This window comes from Protopterus annectens, chromosome 7.part0, assembly GCF_019279795.1.
Source record: "Protopterus annectens isolate FY-2018-M chromosome 7.part0, PAN1.0, whole genome shotgun sequence".
Lineage (NCBI taxonomy): Eukaryota > Metazoa > Chordata > Ceratodontiformes > Protopteridae > Protopterus > Protopterus annectens.
Window position 1 is genome coordinate 1,208,445,566 of NC_056739.1, and position 27,512 is coordinate 1,208,473,077.

General features: G+C 40.5%; 1 protein-coding gene across 2 annotated transcripts in view; it reads left to right on the forward strand.

Moving 5' to 3' along the window:
• LOC122806973 overlaps positions 1-27,512 on the forward strand; it is a 362,457-nt gene that overhangs the window by 211,104 nt on the left and 123,841 nt on the right. For both annotated transcript variants that reach the window (XM_044077830.1, XM_044077831.1), the window contains exons 3-4: positions 12,344-12,379; positions 26,709-26,747. In XM_044077830.1, the coding sequence (XP_043933765.1) occupies positions 12,344-12,379; positions 26,709-26,747 (75 nt within the window). The remainder of the gene's footprint in view (positions 1-12,343; positions 12,380-26,708; positions 26,748-27,512) is intronic.

Sequence of the window (27,512 nt, forward strand, 5' to 3'; positions counted from 1 at the left end):
GCGATCAAGTGTGTCTTAAGCTAATAGCCCATGAGCACCTGTAGTAGCCCCATATTAATCTAATGATCGAAAGTGTGCAGTTACCCTAGTTGTTCTGGGCTGCATAAATGCATTATGACACCAGTGGGTAAATTTTACTCAGTAAGTCAGCAGGTTCAGGGCTATAGGGTAACATGTAATGTTTAAGCAGTTAAGTCATGCTTGGCTAGAAACAATGCTGGGTTTATTTTCTTATTTTATTTTTTTTATTTCATAGGATCATATGATCATAGGAAGTTACTAGGCTATTGGCCCTGAGGCCCTTATAAGCCTAGCCAAAAGTTTAGCCCATGTTTAGACATGTCAGCACCTGTTGCCCCTGTCCAGCAGGAACACAGGTGGAATCCCAGGGATGTATTTTCTGTTTCCCATCCAGTTATCTAGGTTGCACTTAACATGGGATAATGAGGTACCCTGCTTGATGTGGAGATGGAGTCTATTCCACAAATGAGTCCATTCCACAGATGGGGCAGTCTCTGGGAAACAAATATGTCCTGCCAACAAGTCCTATTGATATTGCACACCAGGCTGAGGTCACGCATGCAGGTTACTCGAGTGGAGCTTGACTTGCGGATATGCAGCAGTCCCATTAAGTTGGGGTCTGAGATTGTTTTGTATGCCAGATAGAGGTCACCTCTGAGGAGTCTGTATGAAACTGAGTACAGAGATAGGGCTTTTAGCCTGTCTGTGTATGGTAGATGTTTCAGGCCCTGGATTCTCCCGGTGAGAAACCTCTGTGGTCTCTCCAGCTGCTATATGTGCTTTGTGAGGTACATGCCCAAAAGGGCATTGTACTCAATAATGGGCCTTGTAAGGGAAGAATACAGTGATGTTATAACCTCCTTGTCCCTGGATGAGATACCCTTACTTATGAGGTGGGCCATGTAGAAAGCTTTCTGTACAATGGAAGCAACATGGTGTTCAAAAGTCAGGTTGCTATCAATCTGGGTGCCCAAATCCCTCATGACTGATTGCATGCTTAGGCCATTGTTATTAATGTTATAATCTGTGGGGACATCACTCTCCCTAAAGGGGATGATGATGCATTTTTTGGCATTCAGCTTGAGGCCATGTTTTTGGCACCAGTCATTTGTTTGGGTGAGACCCTCTTGGAGGATGCCCACATCACTAGGGGAATTGATGGCAGCACCTAGCTTGCAGTCATCTGCAAACTTGGTCAGCCATAGCCCACTGGTTTTGGCCTGCACCATAGAAAAGTATATCCCAAATAACAGAGGCCACAAGACTGATCCCTGGGGTACACTGCTCATTAGGGGTCTAATGCTTGAGGTGGCTTCCCCTATTTTGACTAGGTGGGTTCTATCAGTGAGCCATTTTGCTACCCATCTGGTAACATACAGATTGATGCCAAGCTGAGAGCATTTATCTATTATGCCTGACTGGGGAACACTGTCAAAGGCTTTGGCCAGGTCAAGGTAGGCAGTGTGCACTGTCTTACCCTCATCCACGGCTTTGGTGACTGTCTCAGAGAAGTCTACCAAATTTAACAGACATAACCTCTTCTTGGCAAAGCCAAACTGTGTGGAATAGAGTGTTTGGAGGTTGCCAATGTCCTTGTTAATGATGTCCATGATAATCTGTTCCATGGCCTTGCAGATCAGGCTAGTTAGGCTGATGGGTCTATAATTTCCCGGATCAGTGGACATTCTACCTTTGTGCAAAGGGATGACAGTGGCTATCCTCCACTCAGTTGGGATGAAGCCGGTACTCAGGATATTTGTTAATCTGGTTAAGGAACTGGTACAAGTCCCTTTTCAGTCATGACCCAAGACAACGGCATAATACATTTTAAGGCAATCTACAGAAGTATACTTACAAAGATCATGTCAGTTCGAAAACTGTCTATATACAATGGTAGAACTTTTTAAAAATTTTAAATGAATAGACAGGATAATTTCTATCAAATACTAATCTGTACTGAAAGCTGCTGTTGCATAACAAAAAATTGTATATGATTTAAAGCACTTTGCAAAGCATATTGAAATGAATAAGTCAGAGTGATGGAATGACAAAGGAAAAAGAATTTGAATGAAACAGCTGCAAAGTTAACTGTCAGCAGCAGATTATTGTTTCTCAGGCAAGAAAGTACATGTAATAATTATCAACTCTCTTACATTTAGTTATCATGGTTTTGAAGTAACTGGTTCCACAATGGCATGCACTGCATAGGTGCTGATTTAGTTTTGACTGGAGGCTGAAATAAAATAGTTTATTTCTAATGTGTTGTAAAAATGTATTCCAGATTGCAGATCTTTTTAAAAAGACTCATTCTGTAGTTGGTAACTTGAAGAGGCGGCTTAGATAATGTCAGTGCACCTTAGATCTATGTTCTTAGGGTAATGTTAGGTCTTGTTTCAAATCTTTAGGAAAGAGGGACTCAGTAGCCCGTGTGGAATAGCTCAAACGAATTGTTGCCCAGGCTGTTACTGGCAACCTCTGGACTTTTTCCAGCATGCAAATAGTGCTGCTCACACTGAACATACAACAAGATGAACTGAGTAAGAAGTTATGTACTCACCATAACGTTCCATCTGAGTAGGTAGCTTCATTTATCTGCAACCCGTGGGTCTTGGATCCGATATCGGATCTGAGCCGGCAACTTGTTTCAAGCTAATGGATCCGAGCTCCTAGCTCCTCCCCTCACCCATAATCCCCTGCTAACCCTCCATGACTTCAGATCGAGTTTGCCCCTCAATATATACCCAAAACGGGTATCCAACTAAGAAAGATCCGAAGAAGGCCAGGGGGAAGGAGGGGGGGATGGTTGCAGACAAATGAAGCTACCTACTCAGATGGAACGTTATGGTGAGTACATAACTTCTTAATCTGAAGTAGGGAGTTCATTTGTCAGCAACCTGTGGGACAGAGTCCCCAGCTACCTGAACCTTGGGTGGCCATCATGGAAGGATATTGCGAAGCACCGCAGAGCCAAAGGATACTCTCCCTCTAGAAATCACGTCCAGTTTGTAGTGGTTAATAAAGGTATGAGATAAGGCCCAAGTGGCTGCTGAACAAATATCATCCAATGGGACTCTAGACTTGAAGGCTGCAGAAGAAGAGATGGAATGAGTGGAATGTGCGTGAACTCCTTCAGGTGCGGGTCTCCCAGAGGCTTGGTATGCCAATAGGATACATTGAGAAATCCAGCGTGATAGAGATACTTTTGATATTGGTTTCCCCAAATTAAATTTGGCAAAGGAAATGAACAGCTGGTCGGATTGTCTATGACCAGCTGTTCTATGAGTATAAAAATGTAGCTGCCTATGAACATCTAATGAGTGCAGCTTGTACTCTCCTTTATTCTGATAGTTAGGGAAGAAAACCGGTAAATTTATGGGTTGATTTATATTGGTTTCTCATGCTATTTTGGGAAGAAAGGAGGGATTGATCCTAAGGTACACTCTGTCCGGGTGAAAGATCAAATAAGGAGTCTTCACAGAGAGAGCTTGAAGCTCTGAAACTCTTTTTGCAGAAGTGATGGCTACAAGGAATGCTGTTTTCCAGGACAAGAATTTGAGATCTACTGAAGCAGCGGGTTCAAAAGGAGGAGCAGTCAAAGCTTGAAGAACTAGTGAAAGATCCCACGGTGGTACGGCTTCTTTTATAGGGGGTCTAAGCAAGAAGGTGCCCTTGAGAAAGGTTTTACACAACTTGGCCGACATCAAAGGCCCTGTATCATGTCCCACATGGTAATGTGAGATGGCAGCCAATTGCACTTTGACGGTTGAGCAGCTAGCGCCTTCCTGAAAAAGTTCGGTTAAGAAGTCTAATATGGATGGAAGAGGAGCCGTAAAGGGATCTAGATCATGATGCTCCGCCCAGATGGAGAAACGTTTCCATTTACTGCGGTACACTTTCCTGGTGGAGGGCTTATGCGCTGCCACAAGGATGGCTTTGACTGGTGAAGAGATACCAGGAGTCCTAACTAGGAGTGGAACTGGAGCAATCAAGCTGTCAGTTTCAGATTGTCCAGGTTTGGGGTCGGTAAGTCCGATGGATGGGAGATTAGATCCGGACTGGGATCTAGAATCCAAGGAGGATTCACTAGGTGAGACCACAGGTAAGGGAACCAAATTTGCCGGGGCCAGAATGGGGCAATGAGGATCATCCTGCTCCCCAACCACGAGGCTTTCTGTAAGAGTTGCAGAATCAGTGGTAGAGGAAGATAGGCATAAAGTAGACCGGGTGGCCAAGCATGCACCAGAGCGTCTCTTGGAGTTTCCCCTGGAGGGGGAATCAGAGCGAAGAAATTGCCTCATTTGGTGTTTGAGGGAGATGCAAAAAGATTGCAGCAGGGTTGCCCCCATATTGCGAATATCTGCTTCGCTACTAGTGGATTGAGAGACCACTTGTATGGGGTAAGAAGGGTGTGACTGAGTTTGTCCGCTAGGATGTTGGTCTGCCCCGGAATGTGCATTGCAATCAGAAAGCGGTTGGTGGAGATAGCCCAATCCCACACTCTCATGGCTTCGTGGCATAGAGGGTAAGATCTGGTTCCCCCCTGTTTGTTGATGTACCAGACAACCGACATGTTGTCCGACTGAATTGCAATCGTTCCTATGGGGAGGAGATTCTGAAGTGCTTGCAACGCGTACAGCACTGCTCTCATCTCCAGAATGTTGATATGCAGGGAGGTCTCTGTGTCGTTCCACGTGCCTTGGACTGTCCTGCCTGAATAATGCCCCCCCACCCGAGGCGGGAGGCATCTGTGGTCACCATGGCGAGAAGGGGAGAGGTGCAGAAGGGACGGCCCGTATGGAGGTCCGAAGCATGGAGCCACCATAATAGAGCCCTCCTGCAAGCTTTGCTGATAGCAATGGGGTGGTGAAGAGGAAGGGACAGAAAGGACCATTGCACAAGAAGGGTCCATTGCAGTACCCGCATGTTCAGACGGGCGCATGGAAGGAGCGTAATCGCTGCCGCCATGGAGCCCAGTGCCCTCAGGACCAATTCCGCTGGTGGGGGTCTCTGATTGGAGGATAGCCCGCACATGGAGTTGCAAATTCCGAATTCTCTCGGACGTTAGAAAGGCTCGTAGTCCTCTGGTGTCTATTCTGGCTCCTATGAATTCTATGACTTGTGTCGGGGCCAGAAGGGATTTGTCAGCATTGATGGTGATGCCTAACTGCGGGGCTAGGCAGAGAAAGAAATCTCTGACTGAGCAGAGTAGATGCTTTGTTGGGGCGGTCAGGAGCCAGTCGTCCAGGTACGGAAAGACCTGTATTCCCCGGAGTCTCAGGTGGGCTGCAATCACTGCTAATACCTTGGTGAACACCCTGGGGGCTGTGGTGAGGCCAAAGGGAAGGACCCTGAACTGGTAGTGACTGGCTCCCAGCCAGAAGCGGAGGAACCTCCTGGATCGTCTGTCCGTTAGAATGTGGTAGTATGCATCCTTGAGGTCTATAGAGCACATCCAATCGTTCTCCCTTAGAAGGGGGAGAATAGATTGAAGAGTGACCATTCGAAATTTTTCCTTGGTTACCGACAGGTTCAAGCGGGAAAGGTCTAGAATCAGTCTCAAGTCCCCCGTCTTTTTTGGCACCAGAAAAAACCTGGAGTAGAACCCTAATCCGAGCTGGTCTTGGGGGATGGGCTGGATGGCTCTTTTTCTTAGCAGCTGCTGAATTTCTGCTGCTGCGACCTCCCTCTGATCGGGTGGTACATCGGGGAGGTTCTTGAATTTGGGGACATGGAGTAATGGTATTTTGTACCCTCTGGATATAATGCGAAGCACCCAGCGGTCTGTCGTGATGGACTCCCATGTCGCTAGGTGCTCCAAGAAGCGCCCCCGACTGCCTCCAGAGTGGAGCAGCCGGGCAACCCTTCAGGGCTGCTGTGTGGGCCGTTCAGAGAAAGGTTCTCTGGACCCAAAGTTTCTCGGAGCCCCTCTGCCCCTGGGGCGGCATCCTCCCTGTCCTCCTCTGCCATGGAAGGACTGGTTGTCCAGAGCGGGTTGGGGATGTTGCGATTTCTGGAACCACATCTTCTTCTGACCCTTTTGGTTCTTTGAAAAGGACCGCTGGGGAGCAGAGAAGCAGACTCCGATGGCAGACAACGTCTTCCCGTCCTTCTCGCTCTGGACAAGAGTCTCGCGAACCGGTTTGCCAAACAGGGCAGAACCATCAAAAGGGGCGTTCACAAAAGATGCTTTAAAAGGCTCCTCAAAGTCACAATGACGGAGCCAGGCCTGATGTCTCATGACTAGGCCTGCTCCGCTAGCCCTAGCGGCTCCCTCGGTGGCATGGGACAATAGCCGCATAGAAGTATTTGAAATTGATCTCAGAGTGGCCATTCAGGTGGAGTACAATTGCTTGTCCTCCGCCGACATGGACTCAGGGGGGGAGGCAGCGTATTCTTTGATAAGATCCCACTGCATCCTGATTACATGTGCCATATAGTTCAGAGACCTTACCAAGAAGGTCGCTGAACTAAAAACTCACTTCCCTAGGTGGTCCATCGAGCGGGACTCCTTGCTCGGTGGATGAACTGAGGGGCTCTCCTGAGCTAGTTCCCTCTTCGTGGCAGCCGCCGTCAACATGGCATCTACAGGGGGGCCCTTACTCCAGTGCAACCGGTCTGAGAGGGGACTTAGTATTCTGTCCGGGCGTTTTGGTATTGGCTCCACGGTGTCTGGATCCTTCCATACCCTGGTGGTAATGAGGTCCACCAAGGGGTCGGCCGGAGGGGACACCCAAGAGGTAGATGGGCCTGCTTCAAATGCCTCCAGAAACACGGACTCATCAAAGAAAGACTTGGGGGCAGACCACCCACCTCTGATCCTCAGCATCTCCATGATGTCTCCAAAGGAGACATCCTCAGGGGGTGATCTTGGGGAGCCTTCCCCTTCCTCCAAGTCCGTGTCCTCAGTTAAGGACTCAGGGGAGTCCACGTGCCTCCTCTTGCACTTATGCTTGCAGGGCACTTCCTCGGGGGGGGCTGTCCGAGGAGGCCTCGCCAGCTACATCCTGTTCCAAAGGAACCATCTGGGACATTGAAGCAGGCTGTCCCTTTGGCCGGGTGATGGAAGCCTGGCCCAGCAGAGAGGGAGTGCAGGGAGGAGCCGAGACAAGGACCGGGGGTCCAGATGCTCTCAACAGAGCCCTCTCCACAACATCAAAAGCTGAGGGGGAACCACTCTCTCTGGGCTCTGAGAGTCGGCTCCCACTCGGATCCGATGAAAGGATCGGAACCGGCGCCGAGGCCATCGGATCCGAAGGACCAGTGCGCTCCGACCTGGACGGAGCCAAAGGCACACTGAATCCCTCGGATCCGAAGCTCGGACCACGGCTCTGAGAGGTCGGATCCGACAGGCTCAAGGGCAGGGTCGGATCTGAAGTACCAAGTACTGTCGGCGCCGACCCACCCCCGGTTCCAACGCTGCTCGGCTCCGAATGCTCCGAACCCAGATAGCGGGTCAGAGAAGGAGCAATAGGATGGGAAAAAGGTGTCGAGCTCCCCCCCAAAGGGGGGGAGGCAAGAGCACTCCCATCTGCAGCTGGGCTTGGATGAACCTTTGCATCATCCGGTCCAAGTCTGCATCGGACATACTGAAAGTCGATCTCGAAGAGGTCACCAAGGCAGGCCTGGAATGCCACCTCGATGACCTCGATGGAGATCAGGCCTCCTCCTCCTCAGGCCCTGGGGAGAAACAAGGGGATCGGAGCCGAGGAGGAGGAGACCTAGAAGCAGTGGAGGAAGAAGCCCGCTTAGCTGGCGAGGCCGAAACGGAGGTCTTGGCCTGCCGCTTGTGGTGCTTCTCCCTCCATTTCTCCCTCCTGGCCTCCCTGTCCTCCGGCGCTTTAGCGGGAGTTTGAGTCCCGGCCGGAGGAAGGGGGACAGGGATGGCAGCAACTACGGCCTGTGGTGGAGCCACGGGAGCAGCGGAGGCCGGAGCTGAGTCCGGGGGTAAAAGTACCACCAAGACCAGCTTCGACCTCCGCTCTTTCAGTGCCCTGGGGTTGAACGCTGCACAAATGGTACAGCCTGAGGTGAGGTGTTCAACCCCAAGGCACCGAACGTACCGAGTGTGGCCATCAGCCGGAGAGAGCTTATGGCCACACTCGGTACATTTAGAAAAAATGGCTTTTGGGGCCTCAGCCATACTTAAAAGAAAGGTAATGTTACGCACACACACAGGCCCCAAAAAACAACACACACTCACTAACGACCAGTGAAGGGAGGGAAAAAACTACTTAAAAGAAAAATATTTTAAGTCTAAGGGAACCTAACACTTAATATTTTGGTGAAAAAAAAAGAAAGTTGACAGAAAAATTGAACTTAACTGCCCATTACAAGTCGAGCTCACAAGAATCCAGCTATCCACAAGCACGGCAAACTAGATCTGAGGTCATGGAGGGTTAGCAGAGGATTATGGGTGAGGGGAGGAGCTAGGAGCTCAGATCCATTAGCTTGAAACAAGTTGCCAGCTCGGATCCGATATCGGATCCAAGACCCACAGGTTGCTGACAAATGAACTCCCTACTTCAGATCAGATTTTTTGCTGTTGTTTAGAGTACAACAGTGTTGCGGGCTGAGCTGATTTGTAACAGGACATAGTCCAGTTTTTGGGAAGAGCTAGTTTATATCAAGAGTTCTTTACCATCAAATGTCACAAAATTTGTGATGCTGTAGCAAAGCCCAAGGATTTTTAGAACCTTATCAACACTACTTTCAGTCCAGTTCCTAAAGCAGAGGGTGTGATCCACACAGGATGTTGTATTCAGTGTTGGGCTTAAGGCGTCTTATTTGGGGTATATACAAGGGGTTCTTTACATCAGTGTTGAGTGCTCTACATGGCAAGCTAGGCATCTTTTGTGTATTAACTTTAAGTTTATTGTCATTTAACCATGTAGACCAGTTTGAAAAATCTTTCTGGAATGTCATTTGGACTGTGTGGTATCCTTAACAGTTCTGTGCAAAAGTAAATTATAAGCATGCATAATAAGGTGGATATAGGAAAGATCTGTTATTTATTGCTAAGAAAGAATAAAAAAGAGAATGAAGTCATAGTATTCAAACCCTACAATATTCTTGTTTTGAGGTCACCAGTGTTAAAGATGGCTGCTGCCATTGTCACCTGAAAGGTCTGATTGCTAAGATAACCCAACAGAATAGATTTTATTCTATTTTCAAAGCTACTACAGCTGACCCAAGAGAACGGAGTAACCTAATATTTCTTTTATGCTGTAAAATGCACATTTTATGTTACCATTTGTGTACTTGAAGAAAATCATGGCATAATTAAACTTTTCCTTATAAAGGAAGTACTATGCAGTACATTACCTGTACTGTTTGTGACGTGTACATAACCAGCATTAAATGCTAATGGGCTGTATATACTGTGTCAACAGAATTCAGGTAAACACACACTTAAGAAGAAGGGGGTTCCAAAAAGAAGTCTCAAACCTCCCAATACCAAGAATAATCCAAGTCTAAATGACTATTCAAGAGACCTTATGACCCCCTGCCATCCTGGCTCCTTTTCTCTTCTAGAAAGTTTAAATCTCCATTTTCTCTTTGGTAATAGATTGTTTTAGAGAAATGGGTTGTGAAAATGATTCATCAGGGTTACAGATGGCAGTGGGAGGGAATTCCTTCTTTCCAGGTGATCATATCTCATCCTGCAGACCAGACTCTTTTGTTTCTACCTGTTCTTCATGGAGACAACAGATATCCTTAAATTCAGGTATGTCCTTCTCCCTTCTTGCTCAAAAGCAGTCAGTTGCCACAGTTGCTCTGGACTTTGCTTGAAGAGCAGTTTCAGAAGGGATAAAAGTGCAGGGGATGTGGGACATCAAGGACAGATACAAACATATAAATGTTAAGGAGATGCTTGCCCTGATCAAGGCACTCAACACTCTGAACCATCTTTGGTCCCTGGGACCTCTTCAAGTGGTTACAGACAATACCACAGTCATGTGGTACATCACCAAGCAAGGGGAAAACAGGTAATATCCATTTTGCAGACTAGCCATGTTAGCTTGGACTATAGCTTCACAGCACAATCTCACTGCCATGCATCCTACATTCCATCAAAGCAAAATTGTGTGGCAGACAAGCTGAGTAGAACCAGAGCAGATCCTCATGAGCAGGGCTGACTTTAGGTTCTTAACATGGAAAATAGTTTTACTGATTGCTCTGACCTCTGTGAGAAAGGTATTTGAGTTGCAAGCTTTTATGGTGAGTCATCACTACCTCATTTTCCATAGGGACAGAGTTTCTTTGAGAATGAATCCTTCTCTTATGCCTAATGTGGTATCCAAGGTTATTTTAAGCCAAACGGATCCATCTCTCCATTTTCTCCCTGAACTTAAAAATGAGGGAGAAAGGACATTCCATACCTTAGATGTCCACACACAACTCATGTACTATCTTGACAGAACTAAATATTTCTGATTTTTGGATCAATTGTTTATTTCTTGTTAAGGCAAGAAGAAGGGACAACCTGTTTCAAAACAGACTATTTCCAAATGGTTGTCTACAGCTATTACCTTTTGTTATACTCACCATAACAAATCTATTCCAGGCAGGGTCAAGGCCCAATCAACCAGGGCCTTGGCTTCATCTTTGGCTTTTTGGAAAGGTTGGATTCTAGAAGTATTCTAGAAGCTGCTACTTTGCCCTCTGTACAAACGTTTACAAAACACTATAAGTCTGATTCCTTCTCTTGGTCCAGACTGACCAAGCTTTGCTAGGACCATTCTCTAAGGGCTTCTGGATCCTTCTCCTTCCTTCCAAATATAGTTAGCTGTGGTAATCAACCCATATAGCTAAGGCTACTGCAGCAGTGATCAATATGAAGAATATAATACAGTTGTGTATGCAAACTTACCATAACATTAGATGTTCAAATAATCACTGCTGTAGTAGCTGCTCCCTCCCTCCATCACCCCCTTTTTGGTGTGTGTTTTTTATTATTTTTTTGTTATTCCTAGCATTGTCCTTTCAGGGCTCAGCCTCTCTCTAGCTGCTGGCAGAAAAGCTCTGAAGGACTTCATGCCCAAACTTGTGTTTTAGTCAGGTGCTTGACAATTTGGGTATGTGGAAGGTGCCCTGAAGCTTTGGAAGCTGTCTGGTTGTTATATCCTTGGCAGAATATTACCCATATAGCTAAGTCTACTGCTGCAATGATCATTTGAACATCTACTATCCTAGTAAGTTCAACTTACACAACTGTATTTTCTAGCTAAAAATGGATATTTAAGTTGTCCTATCTGATATGCCTTTTTTCTCTTTTTTTTCACTCTATTTCCACCATAATTGATGACTGTATTACATGATAATCATTTTATTCAGTAACTGAACTTGTTTCCCACTAAATTGCTAGATATCATAAGAAATAGCAATTGGTATTATTTCTCTCTTTGTCATATACAGCTAAGCATTAGGTACTAGGAATCTTTGTACCATTCTGGAAGTACGCATATCTTGCTACTAACAACATTGTGTATGGCAACCTTCTGCTGTATCACAAACGTGCAAAGTAAAGTCAGACTGGTGCTTTGTAAGCATGATAGTAAGTTATTCTGTAATTCATTTTATATGTTTGAATTTGTCAGCTTTGTGAGTTTAGCAGGCATAGGCTTTTCTATTCAGGAGTGACCCAGAACCACTGTGGTTTTAGCAGAGTTGCTCACATAATTTTCAAGTGGATAATAAGAGAATTAAGCTTAGGATTATAGATGAAGCTGATCATCATTTCTTCTGTACTTTTTTAAGGAATTAATAATTACTCAGACTCAATAATGTCTTTTTACAGAATACGCAAAACGTAAGGTATTAGTACATGCTAATAAACCAGCTAGCAACCCAAATTTTTTGTTTGATAGTTTAAGGAATTTTTGTGTTTTCTTTTTATAATCAAAAATATTAAAATTCAAACTAATTATAGCAATCCAGCAAGAGCAAATTATGTCATGTCTTTACAAATGTACAACTGTATTTTCAAAAAGAGCAATAAATCTCAATTTATCCATATAGTTCAACACAAATGTTCACCTCACACAAACAGAACAGTCTGTAATTTCCGGTGATAACACCCCATTCAGTAACAAGTCCACAAACTTTTCTATAGCTTTTTGTCTCATGCAGGATCCTTCAGCAACAATGCATACAGATGGCATAATGCAATAGTTTTCCATTCTACATCACACTCACCAAATCACTTTAATGTTGTTAAATTTAAATATATACTTACCATATATGTTTCTATTTTTATCATTTTCCAAATGTTTTAATAATAAACAAACTTCTGATCTAATTCTGTTTGATTTCTTTACTGCAGCTGTAAACAAAATGGTGCTTCAGAAACTAGCCTCAGGTAAGTAGCATAACTGTACAGATATTATATATTTTCCTTTTTCTTCTTTAAAATTGTTTAATGTGCAGCACACGAATACCTCTTGATTTCATATTTTTTAAATTCTTACATTCATGTTGTATAATGAAACTGCAGTGGTGGTGCTGCGGTAGCGTTGTTGCCTCACAGTAAGACGCTGTCTGGTTCGATTCTCAGCTAGAGCGTCTTCTGTGTGGAGACATGCGTGAATGGGCGTACCTTTGTTGAAGGTTGTGCAGCCGAGCTGGCAACTCTGTACATAAAAATCAACTGCCAATCATTAGCGGACCGGAGTTCCGCTGTGGCAACCCCTAACCGGGAAAAGCCGAAAGACACAACAACAACATTCATGTTGTGTAATGATTCTGCAGTTTCCTGTATTAATCACCCTATCAAATAACAATAAAAATATGTGTGTGTCTGTGTGTGAGATATACACACACATATGTACATACATACACACACACACACGTTTATTTATGGGTGTATGTGTATTTAGTGTATATGATCACATCGTTACTTCATATCTTTTGTGTATGATCACATCGTTACTTCATATCTTTTGTGTATGATCACATCGTTACTTCATATCTTTGTGTATGATCACATTGTTACTTCATATCTTTTGTGTATGATCACATCGTTACTTCATATCTTTCCATCTGAAGCTAACATAGGGGATAATCATCAATCTGTCAGTCATAACCAATTTGGAGATGTGTTCCTGAAATTGGTTTCAAAAATTAACGTTGAAAGTGAAGAGTCTGAGGTAATTATATTGAAAGCCATTTCCAGAACACATAGTGAATAGCACATAAGTTATGATTGGTGATGTGTTCATAATTGTTTGTAGTACATGGAGCTTCTGGGTGTGGTAGTTATATTGCAGGAAGATATTGTGCTGTGTTTTCTCTTCTTTTTTTTTAAAGTAGCCCTACTTGTGTTGTTTTCACCTTTGTCTTCTAATAGTCAGTACAGTTTGCAGTGTGTTCTTACTCCTTTCCTGTTTATCTGTTAGAACTTGCTTCTTCCTTGCTTCCCCCTATATAAAAGTATTATTCATATTAGGGAAATATTAGGAAAACTAGGAAATTAATATTTTTGGTAGTTTAAGATAATGGCATTGAATAGCTGTAGGTATGTAGTAGGACAGCGTCAGGTGCATTGCTTAGACTCCCCAAACTACAGCATTTACTAGAAAATATCACCGGAGGTGACATTGTCTCAGTTACTTAACTTATGTTTAGAGGCAGCTGTCAATGCAACTGATGTAATCATTTCTAACTGTACTGCTATGAAAATCATAACTTGCAAATTTATTAAAGTGCTTATAAGAAGCTCAGGGTCATGCTTCTGTGGGGATTATGTGTGCACACCTTAACTCAAGCTTCATTATGGCATTTGAGTTCACCTTTAGCAAGGACATAGTAATACTGAATGATTGAAGGGGACATTTTAAAACAGATGCAAAAGTACATTTATTTAGTATTTTGGCCTTGTGTTCCAAAGGACTTTATAGAAATGTGAAACTTTAAGTGATTCTGCTGGTAAATACTATGGGAGTATGTTGCTATGCGTTGCCATCATTTATATAAGTAGTTACTGTGTTTTGCCATCAGTTCTGCAGACATGTAACTTTTGTTGAAGCTTGTTATACTGAAGTTCTTGCAGATGATTCTTTAGTTTCCCTAGTAGTGGACACATATAAAGTGGATGAGGTTGTCACTCACAGATTATAACAGATCTGCACCTTGTCAGTCATGGTTTCTCATCTGTATCTTGTTGATCAGTTTCTCAAAAAAACTCATAGCCAACACTAGTTCTGTTATAATGACAGCACTGACTTATAGTTTTCGTAGTTTTCACTTTTCTTCATATTTATGTAATTATAAATAAGGGGGAAGGGGTATGAAGGCAGTGAACCCCATAGAAATGTGTTTTATTATAGATTCATGTGGACAAAGCTATGACCAGGTCAACTTGTCAATTTGTAGCTTAATCTGGCTGTAACATGATGATTCATAGTAGAAACTTACTATAGTGGAGCTCATACATAAGATTATTGCTTTAAGAAATAGCAAGGGCTATATATAATCCCATTGCTATAAAAATAATATTTAGTCAATTTCAGAGTGAAGAATGACTGATCTGTGCATTACAAAAGGACTGAGGGATGTCTAAGCAACTATATCACTTGCAAACTTCAATTTCTTGAAATAAACAAAACTAAGATCTCAATTCAACATCTGTCTCGAACAAGTAACGTATACATCCTGTATTCTGTCTTACAAGTACATTTTCAGTTTTAATACTGGTTCACTGGAGCAGCAGGTCACAGCAGGTAAATCATTTTTTTTAATTATGGGCCCTCCTTGTACCATCTGCCTAGGGGCTACCAACAGTAACACTGTGGACACTGTAATGCCATCATATGGCCCAGTACAGCTTCCCAGCAGACTTTCTCTTATACAGTCTTATCCTTATTTCACTGTTCCTTTACAGTTCATGCTACCTCAGCCTTCTAGTAAAATACATTTTATTTCTGAAGCACACCATTTAAATGACCAATCTGGTCTTCCAGCATTTGACTTTATAGTACTAAGGTCCACTATTTACAATCTTTTGAATACTGTTACCAAATATAAAACCATATCCTTTAATCTTTGAAATATTGCTAAGGCTACATACAACCCCAGTTATTTGAAATACTGCATGTTTTGTGTTTAAAGTGTGACAGTAATTGTATGAATACCATCTCTGAATACCTAAGAATAAAGGTGATATGGACTGTTATTCAGGAACTCAGATGTATGAAACACAATACTCCAAAACCAAAAATTAGAAAATAATTGATAATAGGTTTCTGGTAGCTATTCTTTTTCTGGGACATTTCTCTCCATGCATGGAGATTTGTTCTTGTTTACTTCATGATTATTCTTACACTTCACTTACCATAACTTTAGGCTCAAAATGTTTCCTCCAGAATTTCAACCACTCAGCCTGGGTTTTAACATTCAGAGAATCAAATGAAGTTCCAAGAATCCTTAAAAAACGCATTGCTGACCACTTCATTCTATTATCTTATGCATATTTATAAACCTTAGTGCAAGACTCAAATATTGATGTGCATTTAATTACCATGAATTTAAACATAAATACATTCCCTTGAACTTTCAATGCACAGTTGACATAGAGGATGCATATTCATTTCTAGAGAATTCTATAACCCCTTTAACTATCATAGCTTATCACAGTAGAACTGCAGCATACTTTAAATGATACGGAATCCAACAAGAGTTTTTCAGCTTGTATTTTAGTTTAATACAGTGTTATGATCACAATAATAGATAAAATGTAAAACCAAAGCAGCATTGTTGTAATATTAGTAGTAGTAAACTGTATGAGTATACTTGAAGCTTGTATTAGACACTCTCTTAGTTTCTTTTTTATTAACTATAACAATAGTTAGAAGCCTTTTGTGACACTTTAAAATTGTTACAGGGATGGACCATTTAATTCATATAAATTAAAGAGTATCACTGGAGTAACCCCCGGTTTAGGTTATAAGTGAGGTACCGCCCGTATGGAATTTGCACATTCTATACATATTCACATAGATTCCTGCCGATGTATTTAGTATTTTTCTTTAGTCCAAATACTACATTGTCCTTAAGTATGCATGCTTTGGGAGGGGGTAGTTTGTGTGTGTGTGTGTGTGTGTGTGTGTGTGTGTGTGTGTGTGTGTGTGTGTGTGTGTGTGTGTGTGTGTGTATATACATCTGTGAGTGTGTGTACATCTGTGTGTGCATTTGTGTGTGTGTGTGTGTGTGTGTCTGTGTGTGTCTGTGTGTGTGTCTGTGTCTGTGTGTGTGTGTGTGTGTGTGTGTGTGTGTGTGTGTGTGTGTGTGTGTGTGTATATACATCTGTGAGTGTGTTTGCATCTGTGTGTGCATTTGTGTGTGTGTGTGTGTGTGTGTGTTTTTGTGTGTGCGTCTATGTTTGTGCGTTTGTGTGTGTGTGTGTGTGTGTGTGTGTGTGTGTGTGTGTGTGTGTGTGTGTGTGTGTGAGGCCTGTAATGTAGCATTATCATATTTAAGGCTTGTTTCTGCCTTATAGCTATTGTTTTGGCAATATTAGCCCACAACTAGAACTTAATAAATGGAGGGACTGCTTGAAAGATTCAAAGGGAACCTACTAGATTGTTTCCATCATGAGTGACATTTGGGATAGCACACATTAGTTCTCCTGGTTACAAAGTATCTGACTTACTTGTTTTACTGTAATGAATCTTCTGTCATCCCTGTTCTTTACTACCCACATTTCTCTGGACTCTTCTAATTACTCTTGAGATTATTTAAGGAAGCCCACTATCCAACATGTATATTCTGTCTAAAACTGCTCACATTAGTCATCATTTGTTTTAGAAATGTTCAATTATTTTAGAATACTTATTAACCTGCTTGGGTTTAGATTAATTGGCATGGTAAATATTCCATAAATCTTATGAGATTTGATCTGTTAGCCAACAGAAGTTGTAGTAATTGATGTCACTGATGAATATCTGTTTTAACAGACCATTTTAAATTAGATTTCAATGTTCTGTTAAGACATTCTACAATTTTCTCTTTTTATGAATGATATAACTTTGTAGTACTTTAATGCCTGGACCTGCAGAATATATCTTTAAAGATGCATTGTTAACCTTAAGGCAATGCATTCTGTGTGGTATAACTCATCTTGGGAGTGCAGTAAATCTCTTGAAGAGCCAGTCACTACTTCACAGCGTATCTCATTATGTTGTCATGCTTTTCTTCCTAGAAGCATGGTGCCAGAATAAAGAGAAGTCCTGCTTTTTTGGGATTGCTGAATGTGCTAGAAACATGAGAGAGAAGATTTTCCCTGTGAAGTATGATCAAGGTATTGCAGTCATGCGCAGCAGTACCAGAATGAGACACCTTTTTCATATTAATACCAGTCTGTACATTTGTTTAAATGATGCATCTGCTGCAGCCACTAATGTCTCACAAACTACAATGCACCCTTCTGGTGAACTAGAAGCTTTGGATCTAGAGGGCTGAGCTATATCTCACTGAAAGCCAAATAATACAATGTGCAACATTTCTAGATCTCACAGGGTAGAAGCTATGAATGTTATAAACTGAAAATTGAGGACAGTCACTGTCATACCTCTACACAAAGGTGGAGCATCCACTGACCCAGGCAGTTAAAGACCCATCAGCCTAACTAGCCTGATCTGCAAGGCCATTGAACGCATTATCATGGACCTTATAAACAAGGATTGGCAACCTCCAAATTCTTGACTGCACACAGTTTTGTTTTGTCAAATGGTGATCATGCCTGTTAAACTGGTCGACCTCTTCAAAACAGTCACCAAAGCCATGGACAAGGGGAAGAAGGTGCGCACTACCTACCCTGACCTAGCCAAAGCCTTCAACACTATTCCCTGCTCAGGCATAATAGATAAACTCTCTCAGCTAGGCATCAACCTGTATTTTACCAGATGGGTAACTAACTGGCTCACTGATAGAACCCACTCAGTCAACATAGGGGAAGCAACCTCTAGTAGTAGACCCATAATGAGAGGTGTACCCCAGGGATTGGTTTTGGGGCCTCTACTGTTTAGGATATACTTTTCTGAGGTACAAGTCAAAAGCAGTGGTCTGTGGCTGACCAAGTTTGCAGATTACTGCAAGCTGGGCGCTGTCTTAAATTCCCCTAGTGATGTGAACATTACCAAGAGGGCCTTGCCCTAACTAATGACTCATGCCAGAAGCATGGCCTCAAACTGAAGGCCAAGAAATGCATCATTATCCCCTTTGGGGAAAATGGTGCCCCACTAATTATCACATTAATAACAATGTACTAAGCATGCAATCAATCGTGAGGGCCTTGGGCACCCAGGTTGATAGCAACCTGACTTTTGACTACCATGTTGCCTCCATTGTACAGAACGATTTCTACATGGCCCACCTCATAAGTAAGGGTATTTCATCCTGGAACAAGAAGGTTATAACATCCCTGTACTCCTCCCTTATCAGACCCATTATTGAGTACAATGTCCCCTTTGGCATCTACTTTACCAAGAACATGCAGCAGCTGGAGAGTCTGCAGAGGTTCCTGACCAGGAAAATCCAGGGTCTGAAACACCTATACTATACAGATAAGCTAAAAGCCCTGTCCCTCTACTCAGCCTTGTACAGACCACTCAGAGGTGACCTGTGTCTGACATACAAGGTCATCTCAGACCCAGCATTGATGGAGTTGCTGCATATCCATAAGTCAAACTCCACTTGCGCAAACCGCACACAAAGCCTCAACCTGGTCTGTGACTGTAATAGAACTTGTTGGCAGGATAGATATGTGTCCCAAAGACTCAGCCATCTGTAGAATAGACTCCATCTCCATGTCAAGCAGAGTACCTCAATAGCCCTTTGTAAGAGGAACCCGGACGACTGGATGGGAAACAGAAAATACACCCTTGGGATCCTACCTGTGTCCCTGCTGGACAGGGGAATAGGTGCTATCTTTGTGGGAACAGGGGTGAAATTCTTGGCTAGGCTTATAAGGGCCTCCAGGCCAACAGCCTAGTATCATCCTATGAAACCAGATAAACAGAACACCAGGACTAGCCGCTCAAGGCACAACGAACATAAACTTTAATAGATTAGCGCTTTCGGAAAGTTCAATGACTTTCCTTCATCAGACAACAGCATATACTTGCAAGCTTCAATATATAGCAAGTCTCATTCCATAAATTAAACAATCAAGTAGTTTATCTGTTTATCTGGTTTGTTTGTATCATCCTATGAACCTATGAACCTAAAAGAGGAAGAGAGTAAAACGGAGAGACAGAGATAAGTTGATAAGTCATAAGAGATATGCTGTGAGCAAAAGGAAGTAATTTCTTTTTTTTTTACAAGGAATCAAGGTGTTCAGAAAATATTGATGTTTTATGACTGAGTTACATAAAAGATCAAAAGAATGTGAAATTTTAAATACTGTATTTCATTAATCAGAACTGGTTACCTGTTGCATTGAAATTGTCAAGTAAGTGGCAGACTGTTGTAAGAATCAAATAGATGTAAAGAATTGGATGCATGCTATGAAATTACAGGCATACAGTTGAAAGAACATACTGAAGAAAAGGGAATTTGTAAAACTAAAACTGTGTCTGAAAATAATATGACAAGGAAAATGCATGGTTATAACAGAATTGATGATGTGTAGCCAAGATGACATAAAGCGAACCACACAGTTAATTAATTCAATCAAATTTGCAGCTATGTGGAGGCAACAATCATTTTGTAATTTTGCAAGGCTATAGGATATATGAAATGATGGTGTTGTACTTCGTTTTCATGCTTGTGAAGCTGCAAATTAAAAAAAACAGAAATGTTTATGGGCATTGCACAAATGTGGAAATCATTGAAACAAGATGCACTACTTGCATAGAGAGCACTGAAAATATCTGCTGGTCTGAAAACCTCATTATTAATGTCAAAAATGTTTACCTTAGCATAATTACTGATGTAGAATGTAATATTTTGTCAGACTTTTTTAAAGCTAAAAGCACCCTGTTTATATAGTAAGGGCACAAAATGAACCTCTGGGTCAGATGCTGATGACACGTGAATACAAATCTAAGAAATAGAGTGTTATTTTAACTATTGATGAAATACAACACAAAAAGTAGCAGCAAAGCACAAATTTGCTTCACCACAAACGAAAAACAAGAATCCGAGCAGTCAGACAGTTTATTTCTCTAGCGCCTCGGCCACAATCAGCCTTCAAGGAGTAACAACTAATACATTTTACATAGTATATATACACAATCAGCAACCAATTAATAAACAATCAATTAATTAAACTAATTAAAATTTTAAGTCACATAATACAAATTAGAGAATACTTTTCCAACAAAATTCCACATTCAAACCTTTAGGCATCAAAGAATTATATTTTAAAATAAAAATAGCCTCTTTTCTTAAAAGCATAAATTTAACTTTTTCTTTATCAAAATCATTTGTTAAAATATGTTCCAAAATGGTCACTTTTAAGCCCACAGAACTACCATTGTGACATTCTTTAAAATGTTGGGCCACAGGACTTTCATCTTTATTTGTCCGAATATCCCTTAAGTGTTCCAGCAGCCTCACTTTAAACATTCTTTTTGTTTGTCCAATATAAAATTTATTACATCCACATTTTATAGCATAAATAACCCCCTCTCTTCTACAATTGTAAACACCATTGGGTATAAAGTGAATGTTATTTTAAGTATGCCTTTAGATAAAACTGTGAAAGGAAAAAATATTGAGATGTTTGACATGAAAAACTTGATCTGGTAAAATTTATTCATACATACAAGAACAGAAACATTTGCATATATGAGAGGACAGCAACTAAGAAGTATATTCTATCAGTCTCCAGAAAGCATTTACTAATGCTAGCTGAAATAGTAATACTAAAGCCTCATTATGAATTCTACAAGTGTACAAGAAACTGATTAGATTAGTTGTAGAGCAGGATGATCAGACATAAGGGATGAGATTTTGCAAAAATATAAATATTTTTGCACTGGGATAGGATGTTTGCCAAGAGAATATCATGTCAAAATATATCCAGATGCACTACCAATACTCCATGCACCTAGAAGAATATCAGTACCTCTGAAGGCAAAAGCAGAGCAAGAGCTTAAAAGAATGGATAACACAATTGTAATTGTTAAACAGTCAGATATTAATTAATGGGTTAACAGTATGATTATATTAGGTATATTCAATATGCCATTGGATTTCTAATGCTACCCTTTGGTAATTCTTCTGCACGAGAAGTATAACAGTGGAGATGCAGCATTGACTGTGGAAGACTTGGTTTGTGTAGTTAATGTAATTAATAATTAGTTAGTTTTAAGTGAGACTACAAAGGAACATGAGTTGCTGTCAGTAAAGTCTTTAGACAAACTAATAGAATATGGTTGGAAACAAAACTGTAATAATTGTCTGATTTGTATTATCAATCTGAAGTACATTGGCCTTGCTCTAACAGTGGAAGACTCAAAGCTAGATGCTGAAAAAGTAAAAGCCTTATTACTTATGCACAAGCTGGCAGATAGCAAGCCTTGATGAGATTTTTGGGAATGGTACAAAATCTGAATAAATTCATACCAAACATGTCACATATTAATCATGATGCAGAGGCATATGGTATGACAGTGTTTATAGATGCCCATGCTAGAGATGCACAGAGTTAGAAAGAGTTCTTAGCTATGTATATGGATGTGAAAAATTCTATGAGTGCATATAGTGTGTGTGTGTGTGTGTGTGTGTGTGTGTGTGTGTGTGTGTGTGTGTGTGTGTGTGTGTGTGTGTGTGTGTGTGTTATTTATAGGTCCCCTTTCGGAAGATTGAAAAGTTCAAAAGACTGAAAATCAAAATATCTAAAACTCAAAAATATCAAAAATAGAATTTTCCCCTTCTCCACTGTTGAGCAATCTTGGAGTCAGTATATATTATTAGCAGGGAGTGTAGGAGGAGTAGCTGCAGCTCCCCCACATGACAGGTACAGGTTATCTTGCCCTTCCATTGAAAACTTTTTCGATATTTTGAGTTTTCGATATTTTGATTTTCAGTCTTTTGAACCTTCAGTCTTCTGACATAGAATAATATATGTGTGTGTGCGTGTGTGTGTGTGTGTGTGTGTGTGTGTGTGTGTGTGTGTGTGTGTGTGTGTGTGAGTGTGAGTGTGTGTGTGTGTGTGTGTGTGTGTGTGTGTGTGTGTGTGTGTGTGTGTGTGTGTGTGTGTGTGTGTGTATATATATATATATATATATATATGGATTCACTTCAGAATTTCGAATGCCTGAAAATACGAATATCATATGATCGAGACCATATGATCAAGTTTTCAGAAGCTCAGAACCCTGAAATTAATCCAATAAAAATAAATAAATAAATAAAAGTTTCTGCGGTGGGGGGCAAGCCCCCCTGCACACCCCACACCACCGCTACTTAAATATACCGACTTCCAGATCACACTACAGCAAGGAAAAGATAAATCTCCCAATCAGCGCTGTATGCAGATCTCCATTCAGAATTTCGAGCTTCTGAAAACTCGATCATATGTTCTCAACCATGTGACATTCGGGTTTTCAGGCATTCAAGATTCTGAAGGGAACCTATATATATATATATATATATATATATATATATATATATATATGGGTCTATATTAAAATCTTGAATGTTTAGGTGATTGAACACCTAAACAATGATCTTCTAATATCGAACCTTAGAATATTGAACCCCCCAGGATAACACGTACGTCGGCCAGGAAAAAAAAAAGTTACATCTAAACTAAGTGGGGGGCTTTGCCCCCCCACATCCCCCCTAACTAAATATACCAACTGTGAGATTGCTTAACAGCATGGAAATGGCAAAATCTGGTGAATGGCCACGGGAAAGCTTTCCCTGTGTTAAATCGTCCGTTCGTCATTTTTTGCTTTCAATATTAGAGGATTGATGTGTAGGTGTTCGATCACCTAAACATTCGCTCTTCTAATATAGACCCATATATATATATATATATATATATATATATATATATATATATCAAATACATTAACAAATCAAAGCATTTAACAGCAAGTAATTGAACACAAATGCTCAGTCACCAGCTGATCACAAAAAAAAAAGCACAACAATGTTTTGCAGAGGGCCAATCCCCCTGCAACCACCCCTCATATCCCCTGTTAACTATTTATACTACACCAAGATCACACTACAGTCGAGAAAGAGCAAATCTCCCAATCCTCGCTGTACTGTGATCTCACATACACTTAAAAAGCTGTATGAATAATCAGCTGACTTTTGATCACACATACCAGCTTTTTTTTTCCCTTCAACAGACTGCACATTCACCCAATGGTAGGTATGCTATAAATATATAGGGAAAGCACATGATGTAGTCTGTTGGCCAAAAATGTCAGAGCATATAGCGTGGGTTGTGTGAAATGTGTCATATATATCATAGCCATAATCCTAATAAATCTGCAACTCTGTCAATCAGTTATAAAGAGCTATCATAAATATTTGCTAAAAACAGAACATATATTATATAAATGTAGACACATACTTTGCTTTCATTTTTCCTACATTATAATTTGTCTATCCTTGTCAAATTTATGAAAATCTAACGAGTTTTTGCTATTTAGTTTATTTCAGTGAATTTTTTTGGGTCTCCTCTAAAAATAGGTAATGCCCATTCAATAAAATGTAAATAAGGAAATAAATACTGTCACAAACTACTAAAAGTGTCATGGACTAAGAATGGAACTGATATGGTTCTGTTCAGAGATGACAATGATCTGATTTGTGTAGATTGTTGTTGTAAATTTCTAGTGTTAGTGTTCTAAAAGGACATATTATCAAGATATGGATACCAGAAAGAATGCTCTCTGATATGGGCCTTAGGTTATCATTAAATAGGTTTGCAGGAAAGTGGAAGTTTTAGCATGTTACTACCAGTCCACTGTATTCCTACAGTTGCAGAGAGATGAATAAAAATAGGAAACAATGTATCAGTACTGAAAAGGTAGCTTGCTCACTGTCTGCGCTAGAATACATACATTCATCATTACAGGGAGCGTATTCTAATAAGTAGAAGTTTCACATCTATTTCATTGTTAGTATCAGAGCAGAGAAGCAATGCCATCCATTTGTTAAGAAATCAAAGCAAATAGAAAATCTTGTGAGACAGAACTGCCAAACTGATTTCTTGTTTAAAGATATATGATTGATAATGCACATAATAAAAAGTGTGAAAAGTGTGTACAAAAGTCAGTCAGGAGCATTTTTTTTTGTGGAAAAGAATTTGAATCAAATGTTCCTATATCCAAAGTTCTAACTGACACATATATAGAAGGCAGAACCATATCTAGCTGATCTAGCACCCTATGGATATCCCCACACTTTTGTCCCCCTCAACTCAAAGCTGATGAGCAGCTTGATACAGTTTGAAGACTGGAGAAAACATTTTTTAATCTTTTTGCTGTACAAGTGTACGAAGCGATTTTTTTTACTATGATGCACACCTCATGGTAGTCACTTCAGTGCTTGAGCCAAGTCATAAATGCAGCTACATGTCAGTTAGAACCATATGATCTAACACATCCAATCACATGGTTTACACAATTTATTACCAAGCAATTCCCTTAAAATAAGAATGTAATATAATTAGTTTCCAAACTAATTTTATGCTCTCAGTTTTCAAACACATTTAATATTGATATATTTATGTAAAACTCACGTGTTACCTCAAGTGTTAACTGCCAATACACTTTTTTTTACTCCAAAATACTATAAAAGTCACTGCCTCTCATTTCCATAATGGAAATTTCAGTTACAGAAATACACATTTTGTAAGGTTCATTCATGTAACAGTGTGTTTAAATCTGCCTTTTTTCTCATTTTTGTGTGTTTTAGATGGAGTGACTGGCAGGCACTCATAGGGTGCAAGTGCAGAGTCATTATAAATGAATGCTGATACTGCATTCTTGGTTGTGATTTCAGCTCAGAGTGCTAAGAGAATGCTGTTCATTGCAATGCAAGCAGGTTACAAAAGTACAGAAAACCTTTTTGATCATTTTGATCCTCAATTTTGGGAAGACTTTTTTTTTTCTCTTTGATCCTTTGGATTTCAAGTTTAGGTTGAGGGGGTGGCATTCTGGGTAACTGTCAAGGACACCAGATGACCTAGCTATGGCTCTAATCTGATGTTCAAATAGCTTTTGCACAGGAATAAGTTTGTCAGACTGATGAACCTGTTTCAACACTGTAGGTCCTGAGCTGCATTCAGAAGGTATAGCTAAATGTTCAGGTATGTTCTACCAAGAAAACATAAGGAAGATTGAGCTGTGCTGCATTGATACCAAAAATACTCAAATAAAATGTAAAAATTGGAAAAGTATTATAAATACAGAAAGATTGAGAAAAAAATCACAAAGTGCCAAAAAATTGTTTCTGCAGGGGTACTCATCCCTTTACACCCCTTTACTATGGGAGTTCTGCCTCAGCTCCTATCAGAATTGTGGGACCTGATGATGAGGCCCAACACTTTGAAAATAAAAAAAAAAGAATATGAGTTACACATTTGTAAGCATTTTACAGGGCAGCTACACCCCCTATGTACCTTCTGATATGGGAGGGCTGCACCCTGTAAATCCTGTTACTTATATATACTAACCCTGAGACCACTGTACACTCTAGTTAGAAATGCACCAAGATACTGCAGTCTTAGAATTAATATATATTTTGCCTTTTTGGCTTTAATTTTCTCTGTTTTTAGGATTGCAATTACTGTCCTTAGACTATGAATTGGTATCCCCACTGTCCCATACCCCACTAAATATGTTTCTCCTTAGGACACACAGACTCAGAGATAAGGGATACACTAAAAAAATCACCTTTTTTTGTTTACTTTGAGTGGCCCAGCTTTGGAGACAGCATCAAATCCACTGGAAAGTTCTACAGCTGACATAATGAAGTGTCAATACTCCAGGTCTTTGTTTAAAGACACACAGCTTTTTATTCGTCAGAAAATGGATCTCAACAAACTGTAGTGCTCCCTCTGCCAGTTTATACTATGTCCAGAGTTTAGGATAGTGATCCCTCTAATTCTTTTTGTAATACCATACTAGGTCGGAGCAAAAGTGGTACAGTCAACACCTCAGAAGAGTTACAAATCAGCTGCTAGTGCAGTAACAGCACTCTTTTAAGCAATCATAGCTAATATCATATCTGCTTAAATGAATTGGTTTATTTATACGTGAATGACCTTTGTAACTATAGCAAGGAGCTAGTGTAACGTGTTTGCCAAAGTTTAATTTTTATGGGGGGGGTCAACTTCTGTTTGAGGTACATACAACTTTGGCTAGTTAACCTAGCTGTAGGTCTGCCTCTTGGATTCAGACATCAATCAAGGTATGCCCAGAAAAGTTTGCTCATTTCCTGATTTGCATACATCACCCCAGCAAGCTTGTCTTGGAAATGCAGTCATTGCAGTTGCAATATTTATCTCAGGTCAGCTCCTTGTCAAGCATGAACTGTTTCACAATCTAGGTTATCTTTTTTCATTACTTACTTTGTCCGAAAGTACTCAGATTTTGCACATATTTATATTAATTATATCTATATTTATTGTAAACATTTCCAGTTTTACTTCATTCGAGATAAACTACTAATTGTACAACAAAAAAAAAACTTATTTTGTTTTACTATATTCTCTCAAACAGGTACTATGAGTAAACCACTTCCTGTGGTACCACCACCAGGTAAGTCCTGTACCATTTAAAAACATACATTTTGTGCTTTCATTTCCATACTAGTTTATCAATAATTATTAATAAAGTTCATTAGAACAAAATAAATGCATTTTAAAAGTTGTAAAGTTGCAATATAGCAAAATATTCTGCTTCTATATTTGTCATAACTTAAAATGGCGGACTAGTTTTATGTGTGTGTTGTCAAAATGTCACAAACACGCACGCACACACACACACACACACACACACACACATATGCAAGTGCATGTATGCGCCGACACATATACAAGCATGTGTGCATGTGTGTATGTATATATATATATATATATATATATATATATATAGTCACACAGACAAACCATTTAGTAACAACTGCAAGAAAAAACTAGTCAAGCTAGAGTTTTCACTGTGCGATACCTAAACCTCCTGTAATCGAGGCCCATATAGCTGAAACGCTTGATGTCCTTAAGAGGTCATTTGTATATATCACATGGACCTCTATTATATTACTACAGGAGGTTTAAGGTATCACACAGTGAAACCTCTAAAAACTCAAGTTTTTCTTATGTGTGTGTGTGTGTGTGTGTGTGTGTGTGTGTGTGTGTGTGTGTGTGTGTGTGTGTGTGTGTGTATATATATATATATGGGTCTAGGACATTTCACTGAATGCACATTTCACTGAAACTCAAATTAGTGTGCACTTTTCACTGAAAGCTCAATTCACCGAAAACTCAATTCACTGAAACACATTTCACTGAAAGTTATATATTGCCT